Source organism: Tachyglossus aculeatus, chromosome X1, assembly GCF_015852505.1.
Source record: "Tachyglossus aculeatus isolate mTacAcu1 chromosome X1, mTacAcu1.pri, whole genome shotgun sequence".
NCBI lineage: Eukaryota > Metazoa > Chordata > Mammalia > Monotremata > Tachyglossidae > Tachyglossus > Tachyglossus aculeatus.
Genome location: NC_052101.1, coordinates 66,126,216 through 66,151,770, shown reverse-complemented (window position 1 = coordinate 66,151,770; position 25,555 = coordinate 66,126,216). Strand labels below are relative to the sequence as shown.

The 25,555-nt window shown below is 43.1% G+C and overlaps 1 protein-coding gene and 1 non-coding gene across 2 annotated transcripts in view; both read left to right on the top strand.

Moving 5' to 3' along the window:
• Positions 1 to 25,555, top strand: part of SLC25A26 (solute carrier family 25 member 26) — a 158,456-nt gene that overhangs the window by 20,335 nt on the left and 112,566 nt on the right. Inside the window, exon 4 of the mRNA XM_038740172.1 lies at positions 3,792 to 3,901. Coding sequence (XP_038596100.1) covers positions 3,792 to 3,901 — 110 coding nt within the window. The remainder of the gene's footprint in view (positions 1 to 3,791; positions 3,902 to 25,555) is intronic.
• Positions 15,095 to 15,197, top strand: LOC119920463. The gene has a single exon (XR_005448206.1). It is a non-coding gene; the product is annotated as a U6 spliceosomal RNA (small nuclear RNA).

The following is a 25,555-nucleotide window of genomic DNA, read 5'->3' as shown; positions in this document are numbered from 1 at the left end:
ATCTCTCTGGCCACTGCTCATTCTCAGGCTCTTTCTCAGGCTCCTCCTCTGTCTCTCGCCCCCTAACTGTGAGGGTCTTTCAAGGCTCAGTTCTGGGTCCCCTTCTATTCTCCATCTACACCTACTCCCTTGGAGAACTCATTTTCTCCCATGGCTTCGACTGCCACCTCTGTGTGGACGCTTCTCCAACCATGTTCTCTTTCCTTCTCTACAGTCTCGCATTTCCTCCTGCCTTCAAGACACCTCTACTTTGATGCCCCCCTGCAACACCTCAGACTTAACATGTCCAAAATAGAACTCATCTTCTGCCACAAACACTGTCCTCCCTTGACTTTCCCCTCATGTAGATAACACCACTATCTCCTCTCTCTCTCTCTCTCTCTCTCTCTCTCTCTCTCTCTCTCTCTCCCTCTCCCTCTCCCCCCCCCTCCCTCTCTCCCTCCCCCCCCATTATCTTGGAATTATCATCGATTCATCTCTCTCATGCAACCAGCATATTCAATCTGTCAGCAAATCCTGTTGGTTCTACCTTCACAACATTGCCAAAATCCACCCTTTCCTGTCCAACCGAGGTGCTACCATGTTGAGCCAAGCACTTATCCTATCCTGTCTTGATTACTACATCAGGCTCCTCACTGACCTCCCAGCCTCCTGTCTCTCCCCACTCCAGTCTATACTTCACTCTGCTGCCCAGATCATTTTTTTTAGTCTGTATTTTCCCATTCCTCAAGAACCTCCAGTGATTGCCTACTCACCTCCATCTCCACTAGAAACCCCTTATCATGGGCTTTAAAGCACCCAATCTGCTCATCCCCTCCTATCTTACCTCACTGTTTCCTCTACAATCCATCCCACATGTTTCACTCCTCCAGCACCAACCTACTCACTGTACCTCGTATCTGTTTCACCACCAACCCCTTGCCTGGAACTCCCTCCCCCTTCATGAATGACAGACCACCACTTTCCCTGGCTTCAAAGCCTTATTAAAATCACATCCCCTCCAGGTGGTCCTTGACCAAGTGCTTATTTCCCCTACTCCCTCTTCCGTCTGCGTCTCTCATGCACTTGGATGTGTATCCTTTAAGCAGTTGCTATTCACCCCTCCCTCTGCCCCACAGCGCTTATTGTGCATGTCCATAATTTATTTTAATGTCTGTCTCCCCTTTAGACTGTAAGCTTCTGATGGTGGGAAGGGAATGTGACTGCTCACTCTGTTGTATTGTACTCTCCCAGGAGTCTATTGCAGTGTTCTGCATACAGTAAGCGCTCAGTGAATACCACTGGTTGATTGAACTTTTTGTTGTACTCGGCTTAGAGCCAGAGCTACTTTAGTTGATCTCCCTTTATTTTTGCTTGGGCTTTTTGCTCTTCTCCTTTGCCGAATGCCGTAGCAGATACCTAGACCAGGAGGTTTTCAGCTCTGGTAGTTTTGGGTTTATTTTTTTTAATTGTAGATTGCAGTTTTATTCCCAACAGCACTCACCCCTCTTCCCTGCTCTTACCCACTCCCTCAGCTCCCTTAGGTCTCTACACAGCCCTTCACTCAGAAATGCACATTGAACTTCCCTGATGGAATAGACACCCAGCAAGCAAGGGCAGACTAACACAAGAAAACTGTTCCTGGGATGCCTTAGCACTTTGAGGTGGGGTGTACACCCATTTGAAACGTTTGACCTTGGAAATGGAAAGACTAGAGTCATTTTCTTGGTTTCGGAACTCTCTTCTTCCTCCAATTAAGAAGTTGTGCAGAGAGTTCTAATTTGGGCCACTTCCTATAATAGGAGCGGAGCACCAGCAAACTTGGCCATTACTGCATTTGGAAGTTTGTGGGTTTAATAAGCTAATTAGAATCTAGGACTGAGAGTGAAGAATCTGTAACATCTCTAAAGAAATCAATAGTATTTATGGTATTTATAGTCTTTATAGTACCAATAGTATTTATTGGTATTTATAAATACCAATAGTAAATGGTATTTATTGAGTGCTTACTGTGTGCAGAGCACTGTACTAAGCACTTGGGAAAGTACAATATGAGTTGGAAGATCCGCTTCCTGCCCACCAGAAGCTTGCAGTCTAACTTTCTATATTTGTTTTTTGTATTGTTCTGGACTTTATGCCCTTTGGTCTTTCCATTAGGTCCTGCTGCTTCTCTGTGTGTCTGCCATCTGTCTTCTTTCCCACCTTTATTCTCAGATTGGGAGTCTCTTGAGGGCCAGAAAACTTGCCTAATTCTCAAGCTTGTGTTGTTGCCCAGCATTTTATTACAGTCCTTTGCACACATCTAATGCTGATTATCCTAATTACTACTACCACACATCAGTTATTGCATGGGTAAGTGATCACACACAGTCATATTATAAAAGCGATTCTGCTGATCTCTGGAATTATGGGAAACCCCCACAGTCTTTTCTGTAGTTGTAGAGAGGTACGCTAAAATGGCAAATCCAGATCAGCAAGAGCTGTCGTAAATTTTTACCAAGGAATGAATGGCCGATTTCTCGCATTTCAGGAAATCGGATGGAGGTGCTTCATGTCACACCTCCTTAGGTTGTCCAGGTTCTAGCCTTCCTCCAATTAATTGTAGTTTTCCTTGATTGAATTTATAACTGATTGAATGAAGAGTCACTGTTAGAGCACAACTGCTACTGCATTTCTCCTTCTGAATTTTCTTCTGCATCTTTGTTTCCTAGCTGACCTTCTTCAAACCTGTCCACCATGCCATTCTTTAGGAATGGCCTCATTTCTGTGTACCCTTTAGGTTCTTGGGTTCTTGTTTGGGTACCATGCTGGACGAGGGTGTCGTAGCCAAGTCCTAGTCCTTCACCCTGATTCTGAGCGGATGTGCATTTTTCCATTTCTTCTTCAACCAGGGATCCCAGTGTGCTGCATATGTGTTGTCTGAGGTGTTTCTCAAAGTCATATTTGTGGAAATGCTCATTCATCTCCGCAGCCGCAGGAGCAGCTCCTCAGCTGTCTCCAGGGACAGGGAGAAACTGCTGCCACATCTGTGAATTTGGTACTCAACACTTTAGCATTTACAACCTTTTTTTCATTTGATGATTCGTTGGAGCATTCTTGATTCTGCAAAAAATAATGGACCTTCTTTGTAGCTTTTGCTTCCAATAGAATTTACATCTGTTAATGTGAAAACTTGTTAATGTGAAAACTTAATCACTCTCACTCTGTCGCTTTTAACCCCATTACTGTCCTTCAAAATATATGAAACTTGCCGTGCTTTATCTTTAAAAGACTGACAAATCTTTATCTTTCAAAGAATGGTACATTTCTTTATCTTTGGTGCTTTATCTTCTGAGGTGATAAGCATCTTTTGATTAAAAGTACAGGGCCCTTCAAGTAACTCCTCTGTGCCATTAAAATATGTGCACTGTAAAAGCTAATTAGTTTTTCTGAGGTTTTGTTTTCAAGTTTAGTAAAATGCTCCAGTGTTGTTTTAGAGTAAATTAGACTTATGTAAAAAAAAAAAATCAGCCATATATTTCCAGTGTCTGTCTCCACATTATAGGTGTTTCTTTCTCTGTACTTCATTATAGATTCAAAATTAAGATTGTATTTGAAGCTTTATGCCATTACATTATTTTTCTAACCAAATCTGCTCTTGCCAATTAACCTGTCATCTGCACATATTTCTCCCAATTGCTCTTGTTAAATCATCTGAATGATTCATTGTGGATTATTTGTGGTGTTTTGAATTTTATAGATGGAAACTTAATTTGCAAATATAACACTTGATTTGAAGAATGGTTTCATGACTGGCCTGTTTTATATTTCAGCTGCAGCTTTTTTTATCACCTATGAATATGTGAAATATTTCTTGCACCCCTATTCACCTTCCTACTTGACTCCAGTAACTCATATGATGGCTTCCTCTGCTGGAGAAGTAGTAAGTAATAGCTCCATACATCAACTGTTTCTAGCAAGAATGGACTTTAATAATAAAGATTTGCTTGGAAAATGGATCCAAAACTTGTGTAAAAGGGAAGACATCTGGGAGAGAGACCCTCAAGGTTTGAATCATGAAATGCTACATCGTATTCAGATCAGAATATGACTACTAATGGAGAAAACTTGTGATTCGATATGAGTTTCAAACAGCTTGACTTATGGGAAAGAGCATGGGCCTGGGAGTCAGAGGACCTGGGTTCTAATCCTGGCTCCGCCACTTGTCTGCTGTGTGACCATGGGCAAGTCACTTAATTTCTCTGTCCCTGTTTCCTCACCTGTAAAATGGGGCTTCAATATCTGTTCTCCCTCCCCATTATCACTGTGAGACCCATGTGGGGCAGAGACCATTTCTGTCCTGATTATCTTGTATCTACCCCTGATCTTGGTGCTTGTCACATAGTGCTTAACGGATACCACTATTATTCAGTTGATCAATCAGTCAGTATTTTTGAGTGCTTACTGTGTGCAGAGAGTACAGTATAGCAGAATTGGTAGATGCATTTGTATGCCCACAAGGAGCTTACAGTGTAGAGAATGTATTAAGGAAAATATTTGTTTTGTCTCCCATGAACTTTTCAGCATGTTAAACCTGTAAAAAGGATATTGCTCTTACCTAATTTACCTTCCGTTACTTTCAATGAGCAGCCTCGTTTTCTAATTTGACAAAATAATCCGTGTGTGTTATAAAAACAAATCAGATGCCATCTAGGTAAGAAAAATTTGTCAGACAGTAATTGCAAAAAAAAAATGGGACAGGTGTATGAGGTAGTATTAAGTTATAAATGAATCATTTTAATGAGTTACTTTTGTAGAATGGGTGGTCTTAAAGTCATTTATGATGAATGTTTGCTGCTGTTTTGGTAATTAAAGCCAGGATTTAAATTTCATGCAGAAAACAGAAATCGTGTCATGTTCCAGAGGTTATGGATTTAGGCTTTTGATTTGCACTCAGATTAATTTTTTTCCTGACCCGACTCACGAAAAAGCATCAAATCTATTTTAAGGAGATACCTTTTTTAAAAAAATGGATTTATAGAACTATTTCTCTGTAATTAATATTTAATATTGAATACAGTCAAATAGAAGCCTTGGTACATTCATTTTGTGCATTGAACATTTTATAAATACACAAAAACAGAGGGAGGAAAAATTCTCAGTTATTAGCCTTGTTACCTGGTGGGATAGTGACCCATATTATTGCGATGATGCTTTTTGACGTGGCAAAAATTAGATCTGTGGTAAGCATATGCACTTTAGCATTTCATTTCTTTTTTACGTATTTAGAGAGTATAATTCCTTACAGGAAAATAGAATTCTGTATTCTAAGAATTTAGCCTTTCAGCCATTTGAGAAGTGTTAAAAGAGATGAAGCTTGAGGTACATTATTTTCACCTTTCACTGCTCTTTTTAAAGTCAGCTATGATATGATTTTGTAGAGCCTGAGTTTACCCAATTAAATACAGCCTTCACATTTGGCTGAAGTCATAAACTAGAGAGGTGATATTTAGTGATTTTTTTTAAGGAAGTAGCAAAATTCTAGTTATTTCTTTAATGATTTTTCAGTGGAAATAACCAAGAGCATGCTTTGTAGAGGGCTTTCTGTAAGTCTAAACCAATTTAATGTTAAAATATGTGTTTGATTACTGTTTAGTTAATAATGTTACAGTATCCTGTATTTGCACATTTTAATTCCTGTTACAATTTGAGAGATTAATTGTTCTCTTAAGATATTTTGCTTTTTATCTTCTCTGATAAACTCTTGGTCTGAAGCTTATTTTTTTTGTGTGTGAAAGAAACTGAATTTGAAATTGGAGCTTTTCAGTTATACCAGGATATTACTCCATTTTCTCTAAAGATGCATTAAAATGCAGCAGATCGATCCCTTGTGCATTCCTTTGTATATTTTTCACAGTTTTTTTTAGTGCAAAGTCTACGTTTGAAGGCTTTTTAAAATGCCCTTTAGGTTTTTACGGTGCACTGCTTATTTTGAAATGAATGCTAATAAATTCTGGATTTTCAGTATTTGTATAAAATTCATCCCACTTTGCTGTTGGGAGCATGTTTATTTTTTTTTTTTCATGTCCATTCTTTCCATTCACATTGTCAACCCCTTCCCTATAAGCTAGTTTGTCACACTGAAGGAAAATCTTCCTTGCTTTTATAAACTTTCTTTCCCTGCGGACATATGAGAAAATATAGGGCAACATGATAGGTGAGGGCAGTTGGCAACTAACTTCTCATATGGAATGATGCATGAATTTCAGCTGTACAAAATGTTGCCCAGACTAATGTGTCTTACATCTTTAACTGGTAAGCTCTTTCTGAAAAAGATACTTTTGGGGATTCCCTCATATTTTTATAAAACATCGCAAACCAACCTCCTCCTCAAAGTCTCTACCAGTTGTTCATTTGACCACTGTGACTGTTACCAATGAAGTTGATAGCCTTTGTCTTGCCTAGACATTAAGTAAAATTGTATTTTATCACTGTCTCTTCTAAATCATTGCAGAGGTCTGACCTGTCATCTAGGTACTTGGCACTCTTTACTAGCTCAAGTAACCTACTCCAATGCAAATGTTTAAACGGTTCCTCTCCAAATGGAAGTGAAGCTGGAGATACTGGGCTCTTTGTCCTCACCTTAACTCTATAGAAGCAGCGTAGCCTAGAGGGAAGAGCATGGGCCTGGGAGTCAGAAGGATCCCAGCTCCACTACTTGTCTGCCATGTGACCTTGGGCAAGTGACATCACTTTTTTGGGCCTCAGTTACCGCCTCTGGAAAATGGGGATTAAAACTGTGAGCCCTATGTGGGAGAGAGACTGTGTCCAACCTGATTGTCTTGGATCTATCTCAGTACTTAGTCCAATGCTTGGCACATAGTAGACGCTGAACAAATACCACAGTTACTATTGACTCTTGCTCCGGCGGTGGACGGGAGAAGGAAGAGGACTCTTCCTGGCCAAGTCTTACTTTGGCACTCCCTTCTCTTGAGGAGTGGAGGGGAGACTCTTTGCTCCCAGCCAACATCTTCCCCACTCCTACCATCTCATGCCAACAGGATTCAAAACTGTATTATGTTTATTTGCCCCATGACAAATACTTCCTTCTGACTCCACTGAGAGTTCAGGTCTTCTCTCTGCCCCCCACACCTGACAAATATGTTTTCTCTTCCTCCCCCTTGCTTGCAAGATCATATTGCAGTGCTTATTTCTCTCCTGTCAGATATGCCGTCACCTAGGTCCCAGTCCACTAGCAGGCCTTCTCCTCTCCTCTAACTCCAGCCTTTGCAACTCCACATTTGTTCTTTATCCACTCTTCTGGTCACAGTTCTCCACACGCCTGCCACTGTGAGTCTCTTCCTCCCCTCTCCCACAATTCATACACTTATTTGCTTTTCTTTCTTCATCCCACTCTTTTTTTCAGGCTTGTTCTAGCCATCCTGGTCCCCTGCTTTAATTGTGGCATTTTCAGGTCTGTCCTACCATAGTATTGGCCATTCAGAACTCTCCAACTGCCACATGTGCTCTTGGTGTTCTGTCAAGCTTGTGCTCTGGTTCCAGTTTGCTCTGCTGTGGCAACTCCACCTTTTTTTTAAATCTAAAAATATTTCTATATGGTATTTAAGCTCTCACTATGTGCAAGACACCATACTAAGCACTGGGGCAGATACAAGCTAATCAGATTGGACACAGTCCCTGTCCCACAGAAGGCTCACAGTATCAATCCCCCATTTTACAGATGAGGTAACTGAGGCCCAGAGGAGTGAAATGATTTGTCCAAGGTCACACAGCTGACAAATGATGGAGCTGGGATTAGAACCCAGATCCTTGTGACCACCAGGCTCGTGCTGAATTCACTAGACCACACACATTCCTTGCATCACCTCCTTTTTGCCTCTTGTCTTCTCCAATGCCTGTTTCTGTCTAACTTCTGCATTTGGTGTTTTGTGCTTGACACCCCTGGCACTTCTCCACATCTTCTTTACAGCAGTGTGTTATCAGGGTATCTTCTCCAAAGGTTCTCTGTGGAAACTTGCTGTTTCTCCTTTATTCTTGCCAACCTAACCTCTCTCCCTTTACAAAGTCAAGAGCTCACGGAGACTGAAATGAAGAGAAGTGGGCCAAAGGGAAGTTAGAAGAAAGTGAGTGACAATAATTATATGGCTGCACCAGTACTACTTTGTTCCCTGGGGTGGGGCTGCTGCCAACAGTCAGTTGTATTTATTGAGTGCTTACTGTGTGCAGAGCACTGTACTAAGCACTTGGGAGAGTACAATATAAAAGATACCACAGTCAGCTCACCCCCATTCCCATGTTTTCTGTCTCCCTTATTGAGTCAAGGCACCATAGCAGTCCCAGCTGGATGGGTGGTCAAAGCCAGCCTCCCCCATGGAGTTCAGATTTGAGAGGGCAGTGGAAAACAGCTCAAGGGCTGCCTGTCGGTTGTGAGCCTGTGGTTGAGCCATCCCGAGCTTGAAATCCACCTGAGCCCTGGGCCAGAAATGAAACCATACTGAGCTAGAATTTCTCTTGAGCTGTATCTTATTGAGTGAGACACCCACATCAGAGCGGAAGGGCTAGGCCTCTTCCATGGTCCATTTTTTCCAGTGGGTCTTGAAGCCGATTTCATCCATCCAGCAGATTATTGAACGAACTGTGTTTGATGGCCTGGGTCCATTCTTATAGTGATCCTAGATTTTCTTGGGTAAATGATAAGCATTCAATTGCTGCAAATAGGGGGTGGAGGGGAGTCAGTATGCTCCCTTTTCAACTCGTGAATCTTTGCTGTTAGGCAACCTCATTGGAATTGAGGTTGACCCCACTCTCTTGACCCCACCTCACCTTCTAGTTATCGTCCCATATCCCTCCTACCATTCCTTTCCAAACTCCTTGAACGAGTTGTCTACACTCGCTGCCTAGAATTCCTCAACAACAACTCTCTCCTCGACCCCCTCCAGTCTGGCTTCCGTCCCCTACATTCCACGGAAACTGCCCTCTCAAAGGTCACCAATGACCTCCTGCTTGCCAAATCCAATGGCTCCTACTCTGTCCTAATCCTCCTCGACCTCTCAGCTGCCTTTGACACTGTGGACCACCCCCTTCTTCGCAACACGCTATCTGACCTTGGCTTCACAGACTCCATCCTCTCCTGGTTCTCCTCTTACCTCTCCGGTCGTTCTTTCTCAGTCTCTTTTGCAGGCTCCTCCTCCCCCTCCCATTCTCTCACTGTGGGGGTTCCCCAAGGTTCAGTGCTTGGTCCCCTTCTGTTCTCGATCTACACGCACTCCCTTGGTGACCTCATTCGTTCCCACGGCTTCAACTATCATCTCTACGCTGATGACACCCAGATCTACATCTCTGCCCCTGCTCTCTCCCCCTCTGTCCAGGCTCGCATCTCCTCCTGCCTTCAGGACATCTCCATTTGGATGTCTGCCCACCACCTAAAGCTCAACATGTCGAAGACTGAACTCCTTGTCTTCCCTCCCAAACCTTGCCCTGTCCCTGACTTTCCCATCTCTGTTGATGGCACTACCATCCTTCCCGTCTCACAAGCCCGCAACCTTGGTGTTATCCTCGACTCCGCTCTCTCATTCACCCCTCACATCCAAGCCGTGACCAAAACCTGCCGGTCTCAGCTCCACAACATTGCCAAGATCCACCCTTTCCTCTCCATCCCAACCGCTACCCTGCTCATTCAAGCTCTCATCCTATCCCGTCTGGACTACTGCATCAGCCTTCTCTCTGATCTCCCATCCTCGTGTCTCTCTCCACTCCAATCCATACTTCATGCTGCTGCCCGGATTATCTTTGTCCAGAAACGCTCTGGGCATATCACTCCCCTCCTCAAAAATCTCCAGTGGCTACCAATCAATCTGCGCATCAGGCAGAAACTCCTCACCCTGGGCTTCAAGGCTGTCCATCACCTCGCCCCCTCCTACCTCACCTCCCTTCTCTCCTTCTACAGCCCAGCCCGCACCCTCCGCTCCTCCACCGCTGATCTCCTCACCGTACCTCGCTCTCGCCTGTCCCGCCATCGACCCCCGGCCCACGTCATCCCCCGGGCCTGGAATGCCCTCCCTCTGCCCATCCGCCAAGCTAGCTCTCTTCCTCCCTTCAAGGCCCTGCTGAGAGCTCACCTCCTCCAGGAGGCCTTCCCAGACTGAGACCCTTCCTTCCTCTCCCCCTCATCCCCTTCTCCATCCCCCCATCTTACCTCCTTCCCTTCCCCACAGCACCTGTATATATGTATATATGTTTGTACATATTTTTTACTCTATTTATTTATTTTATTTGTACATATCTATTCTATTTATTTTACTTTGTTGGTATGTTTGGTTTTGTTCTCAGTCTCCCCCTTTTAGACTGTGAGCCCACTGTTGGGTAGGGACTGTCTCTGTATGTTGCCAATTTGTACTTCCCAAGCACTTAGTACAGTGCTCTGCACATAGTAAGCGCTCAATAAATACGATTGATGATGATGATGATGATGGAATTGACCTCCATCAAGCACTGTTGGTCTTTTTACAGAGTCTAGCCTAGGTCTAGGCATTTGAAATTTCCTTAAAGGGGAATGCCTTAAGGAAATAATTTTCTAGGACACTGACCACTTGGACTCCATTTAACACTGATGCCATTGGCAGTTTTATTGCTGGTCGTCTAATTTGAGATTATTCGAATGCCATTGAGAGTTTTTGGCTTTTATGAAAGGCCCAAATAGCAGGCCAGGGTCCTGCTGCTGCTTTCTTCCTTTTGTCCTTTGGTCTCCGCTGCCATTTCAGCCCGCTGGCAACTTTTCCCCATACGTCCATGATCTTTTGTGTGGGCAGCAGAGACCTCCCACTGTGGATGTTTGAAGCGTTCTGCTATTGTTTCTGGAAAAGGAAACAATACATCCTGTCCAGCCTCCTGCTTTCTTCCTTGGCCTGGCATAGTGACTGGAAATAGTTGCCTATACCAAGGTTAATCAGTCAAGCAATGGTATTTATTGAGCACTTACTATGTATAGAACACTGTCCTAAGCACTTGGGAGAGCATAAAGACATAAGGAATTATCTTCTAAACTGACAAGGTGTGTCTTTACCCGACAAAGCCTACTGGAGCGATATTCTTTGCTCCTGCTTCCACTAGCAGCAGACCTGGTACTGTTAGTATACATTTGTGGAGGTTCCTCACATGGAGCTGGTAAATGGTAAATTGGAGATGCCGGTGATACCGTCAGCTTTACTCCTTTGACTACTTTTTTGCACAAGTAGTGAGTTTTAAATCCTGCATTGGACCCTTTTTAAAATTAAATTCAGATATTTCGTGGATGACTGAGTTTGGCCTGCTCTTGATGTTTGGTGGCAGTGTCCACTTGGATTTTCCAAACTCTCTTTGTACTTGACTAAAATCAATCAATTCTATTTATCGAACACTTACCATGTGCAGAGCACGATACTAAGCACTTGGAAGAAAATGGTATAACAGTAGATAGACACTTTCCCTGCCCACAACGGGTTTCCAGTGTAGAGTACTGTAATGTCTAAAATGAGGTCAGCAATCCTCGTTAGAACTCCCCTTTAGACTATAACCTCGTTATGGGTAGGGAAGGTGTCTGCCAATCCTGTTTTATCGTACTGTCCCAGGTGCTTAGAACAGTGCTCTGCACATTGTAAGCACTCAGTAAATATCACTGATTGGTCGATAGGACAACAGTAGTGTGTTGCTGTAGAACTAGCAAGCCTTAGTGTTTTGTTTTATTGCTGCATTTTCCATTAAATTCGTAGAACACAGTGTGTATTCCTGATGTAGAAAAGCACAGTTGCCTTTGGAAAAAAAGCCTAAGGTGGGGAAAAACAGCTCTCACTGCTGGGGAAGAGGAAGGATTTTCACAGTTAAAACTGTAAAGCATGGAGGAGGTCATGAAGACTTATGAAGAATTCACACAGTAAGTGCTCAATAAATACGATTGAATGAATGAAAGAAGCAAAAGGAAGTAAAAGCTAGCTTACAGATATGTTTAACGTATTCAAAATTATTTTGAAACTAGGGAGTTAGAGGTTAGTCTATATAGCGTTTTTAATTTTTGTGAGCATTTATCTTTTATGAAAGGGAAATGCCAGAGACGAAAAAGAATGCTGACAAAATAACCACTCCCTGTAGCTTGATTAAAACTTAATGACTAATCAATACAGCTATAAATGCAACCATCTACCTTATGTTTGTAATTTGGAATACAGTAAAATCAATCAAATAAGATTTAATACGCGACAACAGCAAGAAAAGCCCTGTTTGTACCATTTTGATTTGGGGGTTTGCAGTATCAAATCTCTTAAATCCCTCTCTCAATTATTTTAGAACTCAGTTTTCATCATACAAAGAAAAAGCCCTGTGGAAGGTAGAACCTGTGATTAGATCAGAAGTATTTGAAGGCATGCCTACTCTACAGATGTTGCAGAATGGTGAACTTTTTTTTAAAAAGTGAGGATTTTCAGTGTACTCCTTGATTGTGAAACCCTTCAGCCATTTTTAGCAAACAAAAAGAAAAGCACCTCTTGGTGTTTATGTAGAACAAAATTAGCTGAGTTGTGAAACTTGTTAGATGAGTTTTCCTTGATGCTGAGAATATTAGCAGAGTCTTTGTGTGAGACATAAAAAGAATGTAAGGACAGTTCATCGAAAATCATTGCCTTTAATTTTTTTTGAAGGGTAGTTAAGTACATTGATTGCATTATTTGTTTGACCCAAGATAGTCCCTCTAGTTTGAATGGCAATGTGTCATGAGGGGGAAGCCTTAGATGAAGTCTTTTGGTTGAACAAGCTTGTTCCTCTGATATGATACATATAATAAATTATAGCAGTGTGGTCTAGTTGATAGAGCATGGGCCTGGGAGTCAAAAGGACATGGGTTCTAATCCACTTGTCTGCCATGTGACCTTGGGCAAGTCACTTTACTTCTATGGGACTCAGTTACCTCATCTGTTAAAATGGGGATTAAGCCTGTAAACTCCACATGGAACAGGGACGGTGTCCAACCCAATTTGCCTGTGTCCACACCAGTGCTTAGTACAGTGCCTGGCACATGGCAAACACTTAAGAAATATTATTATTATAGCAAATGCAGCACTCTAAATACTACCCAAGCGGTCTTTTTAAAAGGTTACTTACCGTGAAAGTTCCTAACTCAGACCTTAGGAGTATCAATTACGATTGATTGATTGATTGAGTAGCTGATCTGGTCCAGTATTTCCATGTATTTGGTGATTTGGAAGTTGGAGAAGTAATCACAAACAAACAAACAAAAAAAGAAATGAATCGGTTTTGTGCTAATATGTATTTTGAATTTCTTTACTATTGATGAACTGAAAAAGCCCCATTTGATTTGCAGTAGAAATCCCAATGTTATCCAGGTCATCTTAACTGAGTCTGGCTTGGAGAATAATAATTCAAAAGCAGTTAAATAGCTGTACAAAAGTGACCAAACTCAATTTGTTCAGTTACCCAATCAGTTATTTTCCTGAACTTGTTTGATCATTGAAACTAGGAATTACAAGTGCCATTAATGGAGGTAGAAGAAAAATGAACTCTAGCCATAGTCTTGTGAAATTAGTGAATTTTGCTATTGTCACATCGACTTACAATACTAATTTTATTCAGTATCGTTCAGTATCTTTACCACGCCTGAGATGGAAGATGAATTTGAGTCAGCGTAGTATTTGTTAAAATCATTGATAGATGGATTTCAGAGTGCTGCTTGCTTTTGGAAGAATGCAAAAGAGGCTGGTGACTAGAAATGTGCACTCTGTTTTGAATTAATCGAGGTGGGTTTTGAAATATTCATAAATTAATCTGTGCTAGTGCTGTTCTACAGATGCAGTAGAATTTTGCCAAGCTCTCCTAAGGGAGTGTAATTGAGCTATGGACAAAAGGTTGTGGAAAAATTAGATTGCTGCCATTAGCACCTTCTAGAAAATGCAGGGAAGTGTTAGATCAGAAGGAAATTCAAATTAAGAATGCAATTGGAAATTGGGTGTAAATGAAGATGAATGGAGGCAGAAATCTACAGAATTTCTGCCAAGAAATTCATCATATAATTAGAAGCTGAAACAGTAAATTAGAAACCGTCAGGTACTTGACTCTCCATATGCTAACACTTTTTTATGCTTGCGATCATACATACAAGTGTGCTAAATTGTGCCATACCTTCATCTCCAGTTATTTTTCAATTCAGGACACAGAGCGGGTGACACCTTAGGAGGCCATCTTTTTGCTGGCTTTAAACTTTCAAAAATAAAACCATCTTACTATCATGAAAAATGATATAGATTCTATTCTGTCTCTTCGCTCTGTTCCTTTAATTCATCTTGTAGAACGTTCCTACATAACAGACTGCCAGGTGATTGCTGTCTTTTGCTAAGATTGATTCAGAAACATCTAATATGCATATTTACTTGACACTCAGGATTTCTGATCCATTTACATTGCTGTGCTCTTTCCAATTTGAATTTTAAGTGAATCATATTTACCCCACTCCTGAAATTCTTTGCTTTTGGAACTCAAACTCTTGAAGAAAAGGGATAGGAAATTCCTTTCCAATTATTCCTGTATTAGGTTTCCATTTCCCCACACTTGGTATTGTTTTCTTAACCCAGCACCTGTTTGGGTGATACTAGTTCATGATTTGGGAGTAGTAAGCTTTATCGATTTTATTTGGAAGTGCATAAAAGAAAAAACAATCATATTGCTCTGTATTTAAGTTCTATATCCATTATTAAATACATTTAACTGTTGAGGCTGAATATACAGCTACAAGAGTACCATCTAGTAAAGTAAAACCACAGAGAACTAAATTGAAAAAGTGCCAGTTTTTCTCAAAGTACCAGACTCCCAGGAGGTAGCTTAACTGGCATGAACTGGCTGAGTATGTGCTAAGTTGCTTTCCATTTTAGATGTTAAGCGCCTCCTAGCAGACCTCCCTGCCTCTCCCACTCCAGTCCTTATTTGACTCTGGTGTCTGGATCTTTTTTTTTAAAAAAAAACAAAAAACATTCAGTTCATATCTCCCCACTCCTCAAGACCCTCAAGTGGTTGCCCATTCACCACTGACTCAAACAGAAATGCCTTACCATTGGCTTTCAAACACTCAATCAGCTCATCGCTTCGGCAGCACATATACTAAAATCGGAACGATACAGGGAAGATTAGCATGGCCCCTGCGCAAGGATGACACGCAAATTCGTGAAGCGTTCCATATTTTTCTTCTACAGCCCAGCCCGCACCCTCCGCTCCTCTGCCGCTAATCTCCTCACCGTGCCTCGTTCTCGCCTGTCCCGCCGTCGACCCCTGGCCCACGTCCTCCCCCTGGCCTGGAATGCCCTCCCTCCCCACATCCGCCAAGCTAGCTCTCTTCCTCCCTTCAAGGCCCTACTGAGAGCTCACCTCCTCCAGGAGACCTTCCCGGACTGAGCCCCCTCCTTCCTCTCCTCCTCCTCCCCCTCTCTATCCCCCCCGCCTTACCTCCTTCCCTTCCCCACAGCACCTGTATATATGTTTGTACCTATTTATTACTCTATTTATTTTACTTGTACATATCTATTCTATTTATTTTATTTTGTTAATATGTTTTGTTCTCTGTCTCCCCCTTCTAGACTGTGAGCCCACTGTTGGGTAGGGGCCATCTCTATATGGTGCCAACTTGTACTTCCCAAGCACCTACTACAGTGATCTGCACACAGTAAGTGCTCAATAAATATGATTGATCCCTTCCTACCCTCCCTCACTGATTTCCAACGTAACCCAGCCTGTCCACTTGGTTCTCAAATGCCAACCTACTCGCTGTACCTCAGTCTCGTCCATCTCGCCACCAACCCCTTGCCCACGACCTCCCTCTGGCCTGGGACTCTCTCCCCTTTCATACATGACAGAGGATAATAATAATAATAATTGTGGTATTAAGCGATTACTATGTGCCAAGCACTGTAGTAAATGCTGGGGTGGATACAAGCAAATCGGCTTGGATACAGTCCCTGTCCCACGTCATTCTTCCCACCTTCAAAGCCTTATTAGTAGCACATCTCCAAGAGACCTTCCCCAAATAAGTCCTCATCTCCCCTACTCATTCTCCCTTCTGTGCCGCCCTTGTAGTTGTATCTCGTACCTTTTAAGCACTTGATATTCACCCCACTTTCAGCCTCACAGCACTTACGCACATGTCCATCATTTATTTTAATGTGTGTCTCCTCTAGAATGTAAGCTCCCTGTAGAGAGGGAACATGTCTACCAAGTCTGTTGTATTCTACTCTCCCAAGCATGCCTTGCAATGCTCAGCACACAGTAAGTGCTCAGTAACAATAATAATAATGGCATTTATTAAGCACTTACTATGTGCAAAGCACTGATCTAAGTGCTGGGGAGGTTACAAGGTGATCAGGTTGTCCCACGGGGGACTCAAAGTCTTAATCCCCATTTTACAGATGAGGTAACTGAGGCACAGAGAAGTTAAGTAACTTGCCCAAAGTCACACAGCTGACAATAGGTGGAGTCAGAATTTGAACCCATGACCTCTGACTCCAGAGCCCATTCTCTTTCCACTGAGCCATGCTTGGTTAATTGACTTAGATTTCTCACTGCTCATTGAAGTAGCTGTTGAGGTACACTGGCACACACTTAGTGGTATTTGAGTGCTCACTGTGTGCAGAGCACTGTACTAAGTACATGGGAGAGTACAGAACAATAGAGTCAGTAGACACGTTCTTTGACCACAGTGAGTTTATTGTCTAAATTGTTGTATTGAGCCCTTTTGTTCAGGAAAGCGTACTTCAGAATGGAATTTGGTGCCAACTTAGCCATTTAATAAGGCCATATATAAAATATTTTGAGTATTTCCTCGTGATGCAGTTTTTTTCTTAGTTTGCTCTTGTTTGTGCTAAATCCAATCTGGCTAGTTAGATGAATCAGTAGTCTTATCCTCTTTAAGACTAAAGATAAAGGTTAAGGGTAAGATATATTGAGAGCATTTGTCTCATTGCACTCGAATGTTGTCTTCATTGGCTTGTTGGTAACTTTATTATGGAAAGAATAAACAGAACTGAAATGATGTGGCAGAAGTGAAAGATGTACTTCATGTGATGTTTTGAGAAGATTCAACTGGTTAAAGAGTATTCTCGCTGCTGGCTTAATCTCTGAGCTGTGGTGAAGCAATCAACATTGAATAGATTTAATAGGAAGTTCTGCCCACAGACCATATCAGATTTTCAAGGCATGGAAAAGCTCTTTTAGCAGAAAATCAAAGTTGTTGAACTGGGGAGGGCACTTAATTTAGAGACAGATGATGCGCGTAATGATGAGTTCACTAAGTCTTGTTCAGAGAAATATTTGTTCAGTGAGGACCTCATGCAATTTTCACAATCGAATTCAGCACTGCAAGAAGCAGCTTGGCCGAATGGTTAGAGCACGGGCCTGGGAGTCAGGAGGCCCTGAGTTTTAATCCCCGCTCCACCACTTGTCTCCTGTGTGACCTTGGGCAAATCACTTCACTTCTCTGCATCCCATTTACCTCAACTGTAAAATGGGGATTAAGACTGAGCACCCCATGTGGGACATGGACTGTGTCCAACCCAATTAGCTTGTATCTACCCCAGCACTTACTACAGTGCCTGGCACATAGTAAGTGCTGAACAAATGCCATTGGAAAAAAAAAAACCAAAAGAACAAGCAAAGAAGTAGGAGATATGATATTTTCACCACCAGTTAGAGTTTTGGGATTAAAAAGGACTGCATCAGTTTTTAAGAAAGATGTACTTACAAATATAACTGAAGATTATTTGAGAAGCAGCATGGCTCAGTGGAAAGAGCAGGGGCTTGGGAGTCAGAGGTCATGGGTTGTAATCCCGGCTCCATCACATGACTGCTGTGTGACCTTGGGCAAGTCACTTAACTTATCTGAGCCTCAGTTACCTCATCTGTAAAATGGGGATTAAGACTGTGAGCCCCATGTGGGACAACCTGATCACCTTGTATCCCCCCAGTGCTTAGAACAGTGCTTTGCACATAGTAAGCGCTTAACAAATGCCATTATTATTATTAATACAACCTCCTCCTGCCTTCAGGACATCTCCATCTGGATGTCTGCCCGCCACCTAAAACTCAACATGTCCAAGACTGAACTCCTTGTCTTCCCTCCCAAACCCTGCCCTCTCCCTGACTTTCCCATCACTGTTGACGGCACTACCATCCTTCCCGTCTCACAAGCCTGCAACCTTGGTGTCATCCTCGACTCCGCTCTCTCATTCACTCCTCACATCCAAGCCGTCACCAAAACCTGCCGGTCTCGGCTCCGCAACATTGCCAAGATCCGCCCTTTCCTCTCCATCCAAACCGCTACCCTGCTCGTTCAAGCTCTCATCCTATCCCGTCTGGACTACTGCATCAGCCATCTCTCTGATCTCCCATCCTCGTGTCTCTCCCCACTTCAATCCATACTTCATGCTGCTGCCCGGATTATCTTTGTCCAGAAACGCTCTGTGCATGTTACTCCCCTCCTCAAATATCTCCAGTGGCTACCAATCAATCTGCGCATCAGGCAGAAACTCCTCACCCTCGGCTTCAAGGCTCTCCATCACCTCGCCCCCCTCCTACCTCACCTCCCTTCTCTCCTTCTGTAGCCCAGCCCGCACCCTCCGCTCCTCTGCCGCTAATCTCCTCACCGTGCCTCGTTCTCGCCTGTCCCGCTGTCGACCCCCGGCTCACGTCATCCCCCTGGCCTGGAATGCCCTCCCTCCCCACATCCGTCAAGCTAGCTCTCTTCCTCCGTTCAAGGCCCTACTGAGAGCTCACCTCCTCCTGGAGGCCTTCCCAGACTGAGCCTCCTCCTTCCTCTCCTCCTCCTCCCCCTCTCTGTCCCCCCCCGCCTTACCTCCTTCCCTTCCCCACAGCACCTGTATATATGTATATATGTTTGTATGTATTTATTACTCTATTTTACTTGTACATATCTATTCTATTTATTTTATTTTGTTAATATGTTTTGTTTTGTTCTCTGTCTCCCCGTTCTAGACTGTGAGCCCACTGTTGGGTAGGGATTGTCTCTATATGTTGCCAACTTGTACTTTCCAAGCGCTTAGTACAGTGCTCTGCACACAGTAAGTGCTCAATAAATACGATTGATTGAGAGAAGGTTTTAAAGTTGCACAGAAGGAGCTGGCCTGCCCCAAGGTGCTTCAGGGAACATGCCTGCTAATTCTGTTGTACTCTCCCAAATGCTCTGCCCATAGGAAGTGCTCAAATAAATACTATTGACTGATTAAAGAGAAAAGGCTGTGATATATTTAACCTAAGTTGGGCAAAGAGTTTAGTAAAGTGGAAAAAGAAAAACCACTAGCGCAGTTAGCTGAACAAGCCCCTACTACTGCAGCCTCCTGCAAAGACAAATCATCATTGACTTAAAATTGAGACGTCGTGCTTTGAACTAAACTAGTGAATAGTTTAGTGACATAGTTACCGTATAGGGCATGTAGAGACATTCCCTATTACTCTTCCAGCTATTCTGGACGGGTCTCAATTTATAAATGTTAAACCCACCACGCAGTACACACATACACACACCCTTGGTGATCTAGCTGCATTTTCAGGGAACACAGCCGGATTGTATCTCTGGGGTAGGCCTGTATATTTGTCCTCTGAATTCAAAATAGACCGCATTGAAGCTGAAGTATCCTCCGAGGAATGCAGGTCTAGCTGAAAAAGCCAAGGTGCAAGCCGCGGAGCCTGACCAAACGGGGTACCCTCAGAGGCTATCCTCTGTATGGCTGGCACGTTGTTTACAATGCCCAGCCCTGTTTCTGTCAGGCATGTGGATTCCAAGAGTGAGGTCCAATTTTGTCCTTAAAGACAGCTTCTCCCGTTTAGGTAAATAAATGGCTGTAATACAAACACTGTGAAATCTAGGCCTAACCAGGAGAGGGCAGCCTTGACACAGAGATGAAATCTTGTAAGCCCGTTTTGGTGGTGTGTTAGCCTTCATCTATAAAAGTGGTAGGTTTCAGTCTCGTTTTTTGTTTTGTTTCATGGTACTTGTTAAGCGTTTACTATGTGTCAAACTAAGCACTGGGGTAGGTACAAGTCAGGTCAGACACAGTACCTGGCCCGCATGGGGCTCACCATCTTAAATAGAAGGGAGAACAAATGAAAATAAAGGCAGCGCACCCAGAATGAGTGTAGAGTGTTGATTATAAAATACTATCTTTTCACAAACGTCTTGGAAAAAAAAGGCACTGCTGAAGTAAGTGAAGCCCATGTGGTACTGCAGCCTTTTCTTTTTTTTTTTTTTACGAAGTTGGATCTCTTTCCAGAGGCCGCAGAACTAGGAAGTCTGATTGCTGTTTTGAGTTTCATTGTAGTTCTCAGAGGGTTAAATTTTGATTAAATGCTCAGGAAACCCTCATTTTTAGTGCAGTGTAGCAAATGTGTCTATTGCAATAGGTGAACAGACCTGAATAAGGGAATGTCAGTAAATTTAAAGGACATTCCTTTACATGACCTGTGAATGGAATATTGTTAATAAGTGTGGTATTTATGAAGTACTTAGTATGTGCCAGGAACTGTACTATGTGCTGGGGAAGATACAAGTTAATCAGGTTGGACACAGTCCCTGTCCCACATAGGGATCATATTTTCCAGATGAAGTAACTGAGGCCCAGCAAAGTGAAGTGACTTGCCCAGGTTCATCCAGCAGACAAGTTGCAGAGCTGGGATTAGAACCCAAGTCCTTCTGACTCCCAAGCCTGTGCTCTATCCACTAGACCACACTGCTTGCCCTTTGTTGAAGGGCAGAGTCCTGATGAAGAAGTTCTAGTCTCTCGAATACGGAGCTGGAGGAAAAGAACACGAGCCCCAGCTGCTGAGGTTTAAATTGGGCCAGCTGTGGGTAGCAAGGCCTTAGTGAGAGCCAGATAGTATAGTACCCTTGGGAGGAGGAGGAGCCAGCATTGTCGCAGTCTGGTCCCGGGGAGAGAGGACTTTCTCAGCCTCTGAAAACTAAGGAAGACAGAAAGACCGGGAGCCCAAGAATTCCTGAGTTGCATAATGGTGAAACTATAGTAAAGTGACCACCAGTAGAACTCCTAGACTGAATAAGGCCCAGAACTGGAACCTGAATCTTCCACAAGTAAAGTATGTATTTAGTGGAAAGAGTTTGGGAGTGGGTTTCCTGAGTATTTGGGTCACCTGGTAACCATCATTTAACCTTTTGGGGGCTTATTGCTTTCATTTAGTGGTAATAGTATTTAAGTGCCTGCTGTGTGCAGAACACTGTACCAAGTTCTGGGAAAGAATCTACAGGGTGAGAATTAGTCACGGACCTTCTGTTTTAAGGAGCTCACCATTTATCTGTGAGCCCCTTGAGGCTCATAGAGCTATTTCCTTTGTACAGGCGAACACTTCTTTTACCTGCCCTTGTCTCTTTAGGAACGTGATAGAGGTAAATTCATTCAGTTGTATTTGCTGAGTGCTTACTGTGTGCAGAGCAGTGTACTAAGCACTTGGAAAGTACAATTCGGCAACAGAGACGATCCTTACCCAACAACAGAAACGAAACAGGACGGGGTAGCTCCAAATAAAAAGAATAGCATGGCCGAAGCCCACAGGTTAAAAGTATTTTCTCTAACAGGAACAAGATGACTATCAGGTGATTTGGGTTTGGGAGCAAGCAGGTGATGAGGAATGGGGAATAGGTGGTCCCCTTTTGGTGGGGGGCGGAGGGGAGGGCTGAGGGGGGGGGTGAGCAGAAGCCAGAGATTGGGGCCCATTGCCATGGCAGTTCCCAGTCAGAGCAGCGGTAAAATCAGTAAGGCATATTTACACGAGCTGCACATAAGATGAAAAAGAGCCTCAAGTGGCTTACGAGTGCAGTTGGGTCACCCCTGAAATAGTACAGTTACTGTAAAAAGAGCATGGTGAGGTTTTGCAAATCATTTGACCATCTGAGAAAACACAGTAATTCATTCAGATCCCCGTGGTACTGTGTCAGGGAAAAAATATGTTCTGGACATGGAACCAAATATGAAGAAATAGGCTTTGTACAGTGCTCTGTAGATATATATCTGGTAAATACCACTGATTGATACACATCTAATCTGATGCTATGGAAAGTTCAGGCATTGATGGTCTGGTTGCTCTTGATGCAAGGTAGTTATTTTCACTTGGACTTTAGGCTAGGTAGAAAAGCTTTTGTAGTTTGAAGGCAATGGGTACTGCCTATATAATAACATTTGGTGTCTGTATGTCCATGGAATACTGCAATACCCAGGATCCCTCGCTTGTTATGATATCCAGGATCCCTCACTTTGTTATGATACCTAGAATTCCTTGCTCTGCTTTCTGCTCATGTGCCGTATATTTCTAACTGTGCCACACTTATGTAGGCCTTAGATAAGCCTTTGCCAAGTGGCCACATTTGTCCGGTTCTGTATAAAAGCCCGCCCCACACCTGTTGCGGTGCGGATGCTCCACAGATGTCCCGTGGAAGGGGGCTGTCCTTGCACCAGGACCTCGGCCAGCCACCGCGAGATTAAAGGTGTTATGAACCCCATTGCAAAGGCTCCTCTCTCTTTCTTCGGTCTTGCCAAATCCGGAATGAATCTGCTTGGAGCTAAGCTCCTGTGTTACAGTGTCCAAATCTCTTTATTGGGTTGAACGGAGTGATCTAATTTTTTCGGTAGCTCTCCGAATCTTGGTGGAGAAAACAGTGGCTATTTCTCATAGAAATAATTGCCAATGGGGCTCTAGGCTTTCTTCAGTGACACTGCAAATGAACAAACAAGAAAAATGTTCTGAGCCAGTGTTGCAAAGTGGTGGCTCTATGAGGCATTGAGGCTGCTCCTGAGCATTAAGTACATCATAGTGTGTAAGGCAGGAATGTCTGCCTATCCTTTTGTCAGAAGGGTGCTCCTGAACTGCTCCGATTCAGGTGCCCTTTGGGACTATAGAAGTGCTGTTTGTCCATGAGGTCTTCTGACTGGATTCTTTGGGGACTGTCTGGCTCTGTCACCATGGCCACACATCCTTACCAATGGATTGCAGGGTTTGAGCAACCTCAGAGGTCACTTGCTCTGTTATGGCTCTGGGTGTCGGCCCCTGCTCCAGACACCATGGACTCCTGAGATGCCCAGGGAAAGATGAGGCCTGTGGGCCCTGTGTGTGTGAGGAACAACCCAGCCCCGGGGGCACCCAGGGACTCAAGAAGCAGCAGCAGTGGTGGTGGTGATGATGATAGCATTCTCTTCCTCTTGCTGGCAGGGGCAAAAGGAAGCACCATCACCTTGGCTTCACCTCTCGTCTTCTCCAGCTCCAAAGGGGCCTAGAGCACTAGCTACACCTACTTGCCCAGTCCAAAAAATTCAGGGTTAGCCCCCTCCATGCCAAACCTGTGGGGGGAATTGTTCTGGACCTGTGCATGGTATTGGCTCCTGTGGACTGGGGAGAGTAAACAGAGAACATGCCTGCTAATTCTGGTATATTTTCTTTCCCAAGTGCTTAGTACAGTGCTCTGCACATAGTGCTCTATAAATAGCAGCGATGGATTATAAACTCTTTGTAGGGAGGCTCAGCAAATTCTACTTTTGTAACATTTTACACTTAGTATGATATTCTGCCCACAGAGGGTTTTTGTTTTTTACTTGCAGTGTGGGAAGCAATGTGGCCTAATGGATAGAGCCCGGGCCTGGGAGTCAAAAGGACCTGGGTTCTAATTTTGGATCTGCAACTTGTCTGCTGTGGTACCTTGGGCAAGTCACTTAACTTCTGTGCCTCAATTACCTTGTGTAAAATGGGTATTATGACTGAGAGCCCCATGTGGGACATGGACTGTGTGCACCAACCTTGTTAGCTCGTATCTACCTCAGTGCTTAGTTCAGTGCCTGGCACTGGTATAAGATATTTTTCTAAATTGTTCCTCACAAAGTCTGGTTACAGATTTGTTATTTTCATTGCCAATCCAATGGGAGAACCGCTTGTTAACCACCCTACTTCATTCCTAACTGCCCCTCACTTCACACCTTCTGCTTTTCAACCCTCTGCTACTCCTCTTTTATTCATTCCCTTCGCTTACCTTTCCCCCATCCCCACAACACCTCTGCCCTTTGAAGTCGCAGTTTGTCAACTGAGTTGGTGGTTTGGAACTATGAAATATGGGGAAATTTTAAGGACAACTTAATCTCCTGAAAAAGTATCATCCTAGTTTTGAAAATTCTCGTATTTATGAATTGCAAAATTTTCACTAAGGCCTGTGAAATGCCAAGCAGAAAGCATCTGCTAGGTATTGCAAAAAGTTACTACATTTTAGCAGGAAAAAGAGTCATTGAACATTCTAGCAAGTGACCTAAAAACTACTGTAGCTAGAACTAACATCGAAAGTTATAGATGACTTAATTTGTGGTATTTTGCTATTTCTGCTCCTTATCTTTTTATAATGATGTGTTTTATTTAAACCTAGGTAGAAATCACTGTGGTGTATGCTGGGTTTTTTTTAGAGCAATCACCTAGATGGTAACTAAAGAAAGATGCTGATATTTTTCCAGGAAATTACGCGTTTCTCTCTCTCAGTGGAATTTAACAGGAGCAAGTTCCTTTCAGTGAAAATGCCACTGTCTTATTGAGGTGCCCCAGTATCGGACCCCAAGAACGAGCAAAGAGTGCCCTGCTGAATAGATTGGACAGTCGACCCCCCCCAGATGACCCTCCCTTATTTCCTTTCATAAAGTTACCATACTAAGACACGTTTTTGTTCCTTTGAAGTGAAATATTCCCTTGTAGCTCAAATTCAAATCTCAGAAAGATCAGAGTTAATGGAAAACAAAATGGAAGGCACAGAAGGTATCCAGAGAACATAGAGGCAGTACTTTGTAGCCTCTCTCCTGGCAACATTGCAGCCCCACAGAAGTCAGGAAGCCACGTGCTTTGTATCACCTTGGTTGGTTAGATTGTTTTTCATCTGAGAGCCTTTTTAAAGTTATCCCTGTGCTTCTATATTTTTAAGTGCTAAAAAGCTAATGTAAGGACATGGAGGGTTATGAAGCATGAAGTTCTATAAATATTTATGTCCAAGTACAAGAGCTGCCGATTCTTATTTTCTTGACATATTGGGATCATTTTTCAATTTCGACCCTTAGAATGAAAAAGCGCATGAAGTTGTTCCTTTCTTCAAATGACTTTTAGATATAGGAAGCAGTCCTCTTTGGTTCATGAAAGTTTCAGTGGACTTTATTTCATATCCTGGTTATCAATATGTGCTTATATTTTATACCCTATTATCAGAAGTAGGGTGATGTGACTTGGCTCCCTTTATTCAATTTAAGCCTCGTGGTGGCTTAATTTGTCAGTTTAGGACGATCCTGGCTGGGACACCCCCATGGGCCCTATGAACATCTGAAAGTAAATGTAAGGGCTGACTCTCCATTTCTAAGTTTCCCCAGAGAGAGATGATGATTCTGGTATCTGTTAAGCACTTACTGTGTGCCAGGCACTGTACTAAGTGCTGGGGTGGATACAAGCAAATTGTGTTGGACACAGTCCCTGTCCCACATGGGGTTCCAGTCCTAATCCCTATGTAACAGAGGAGGGA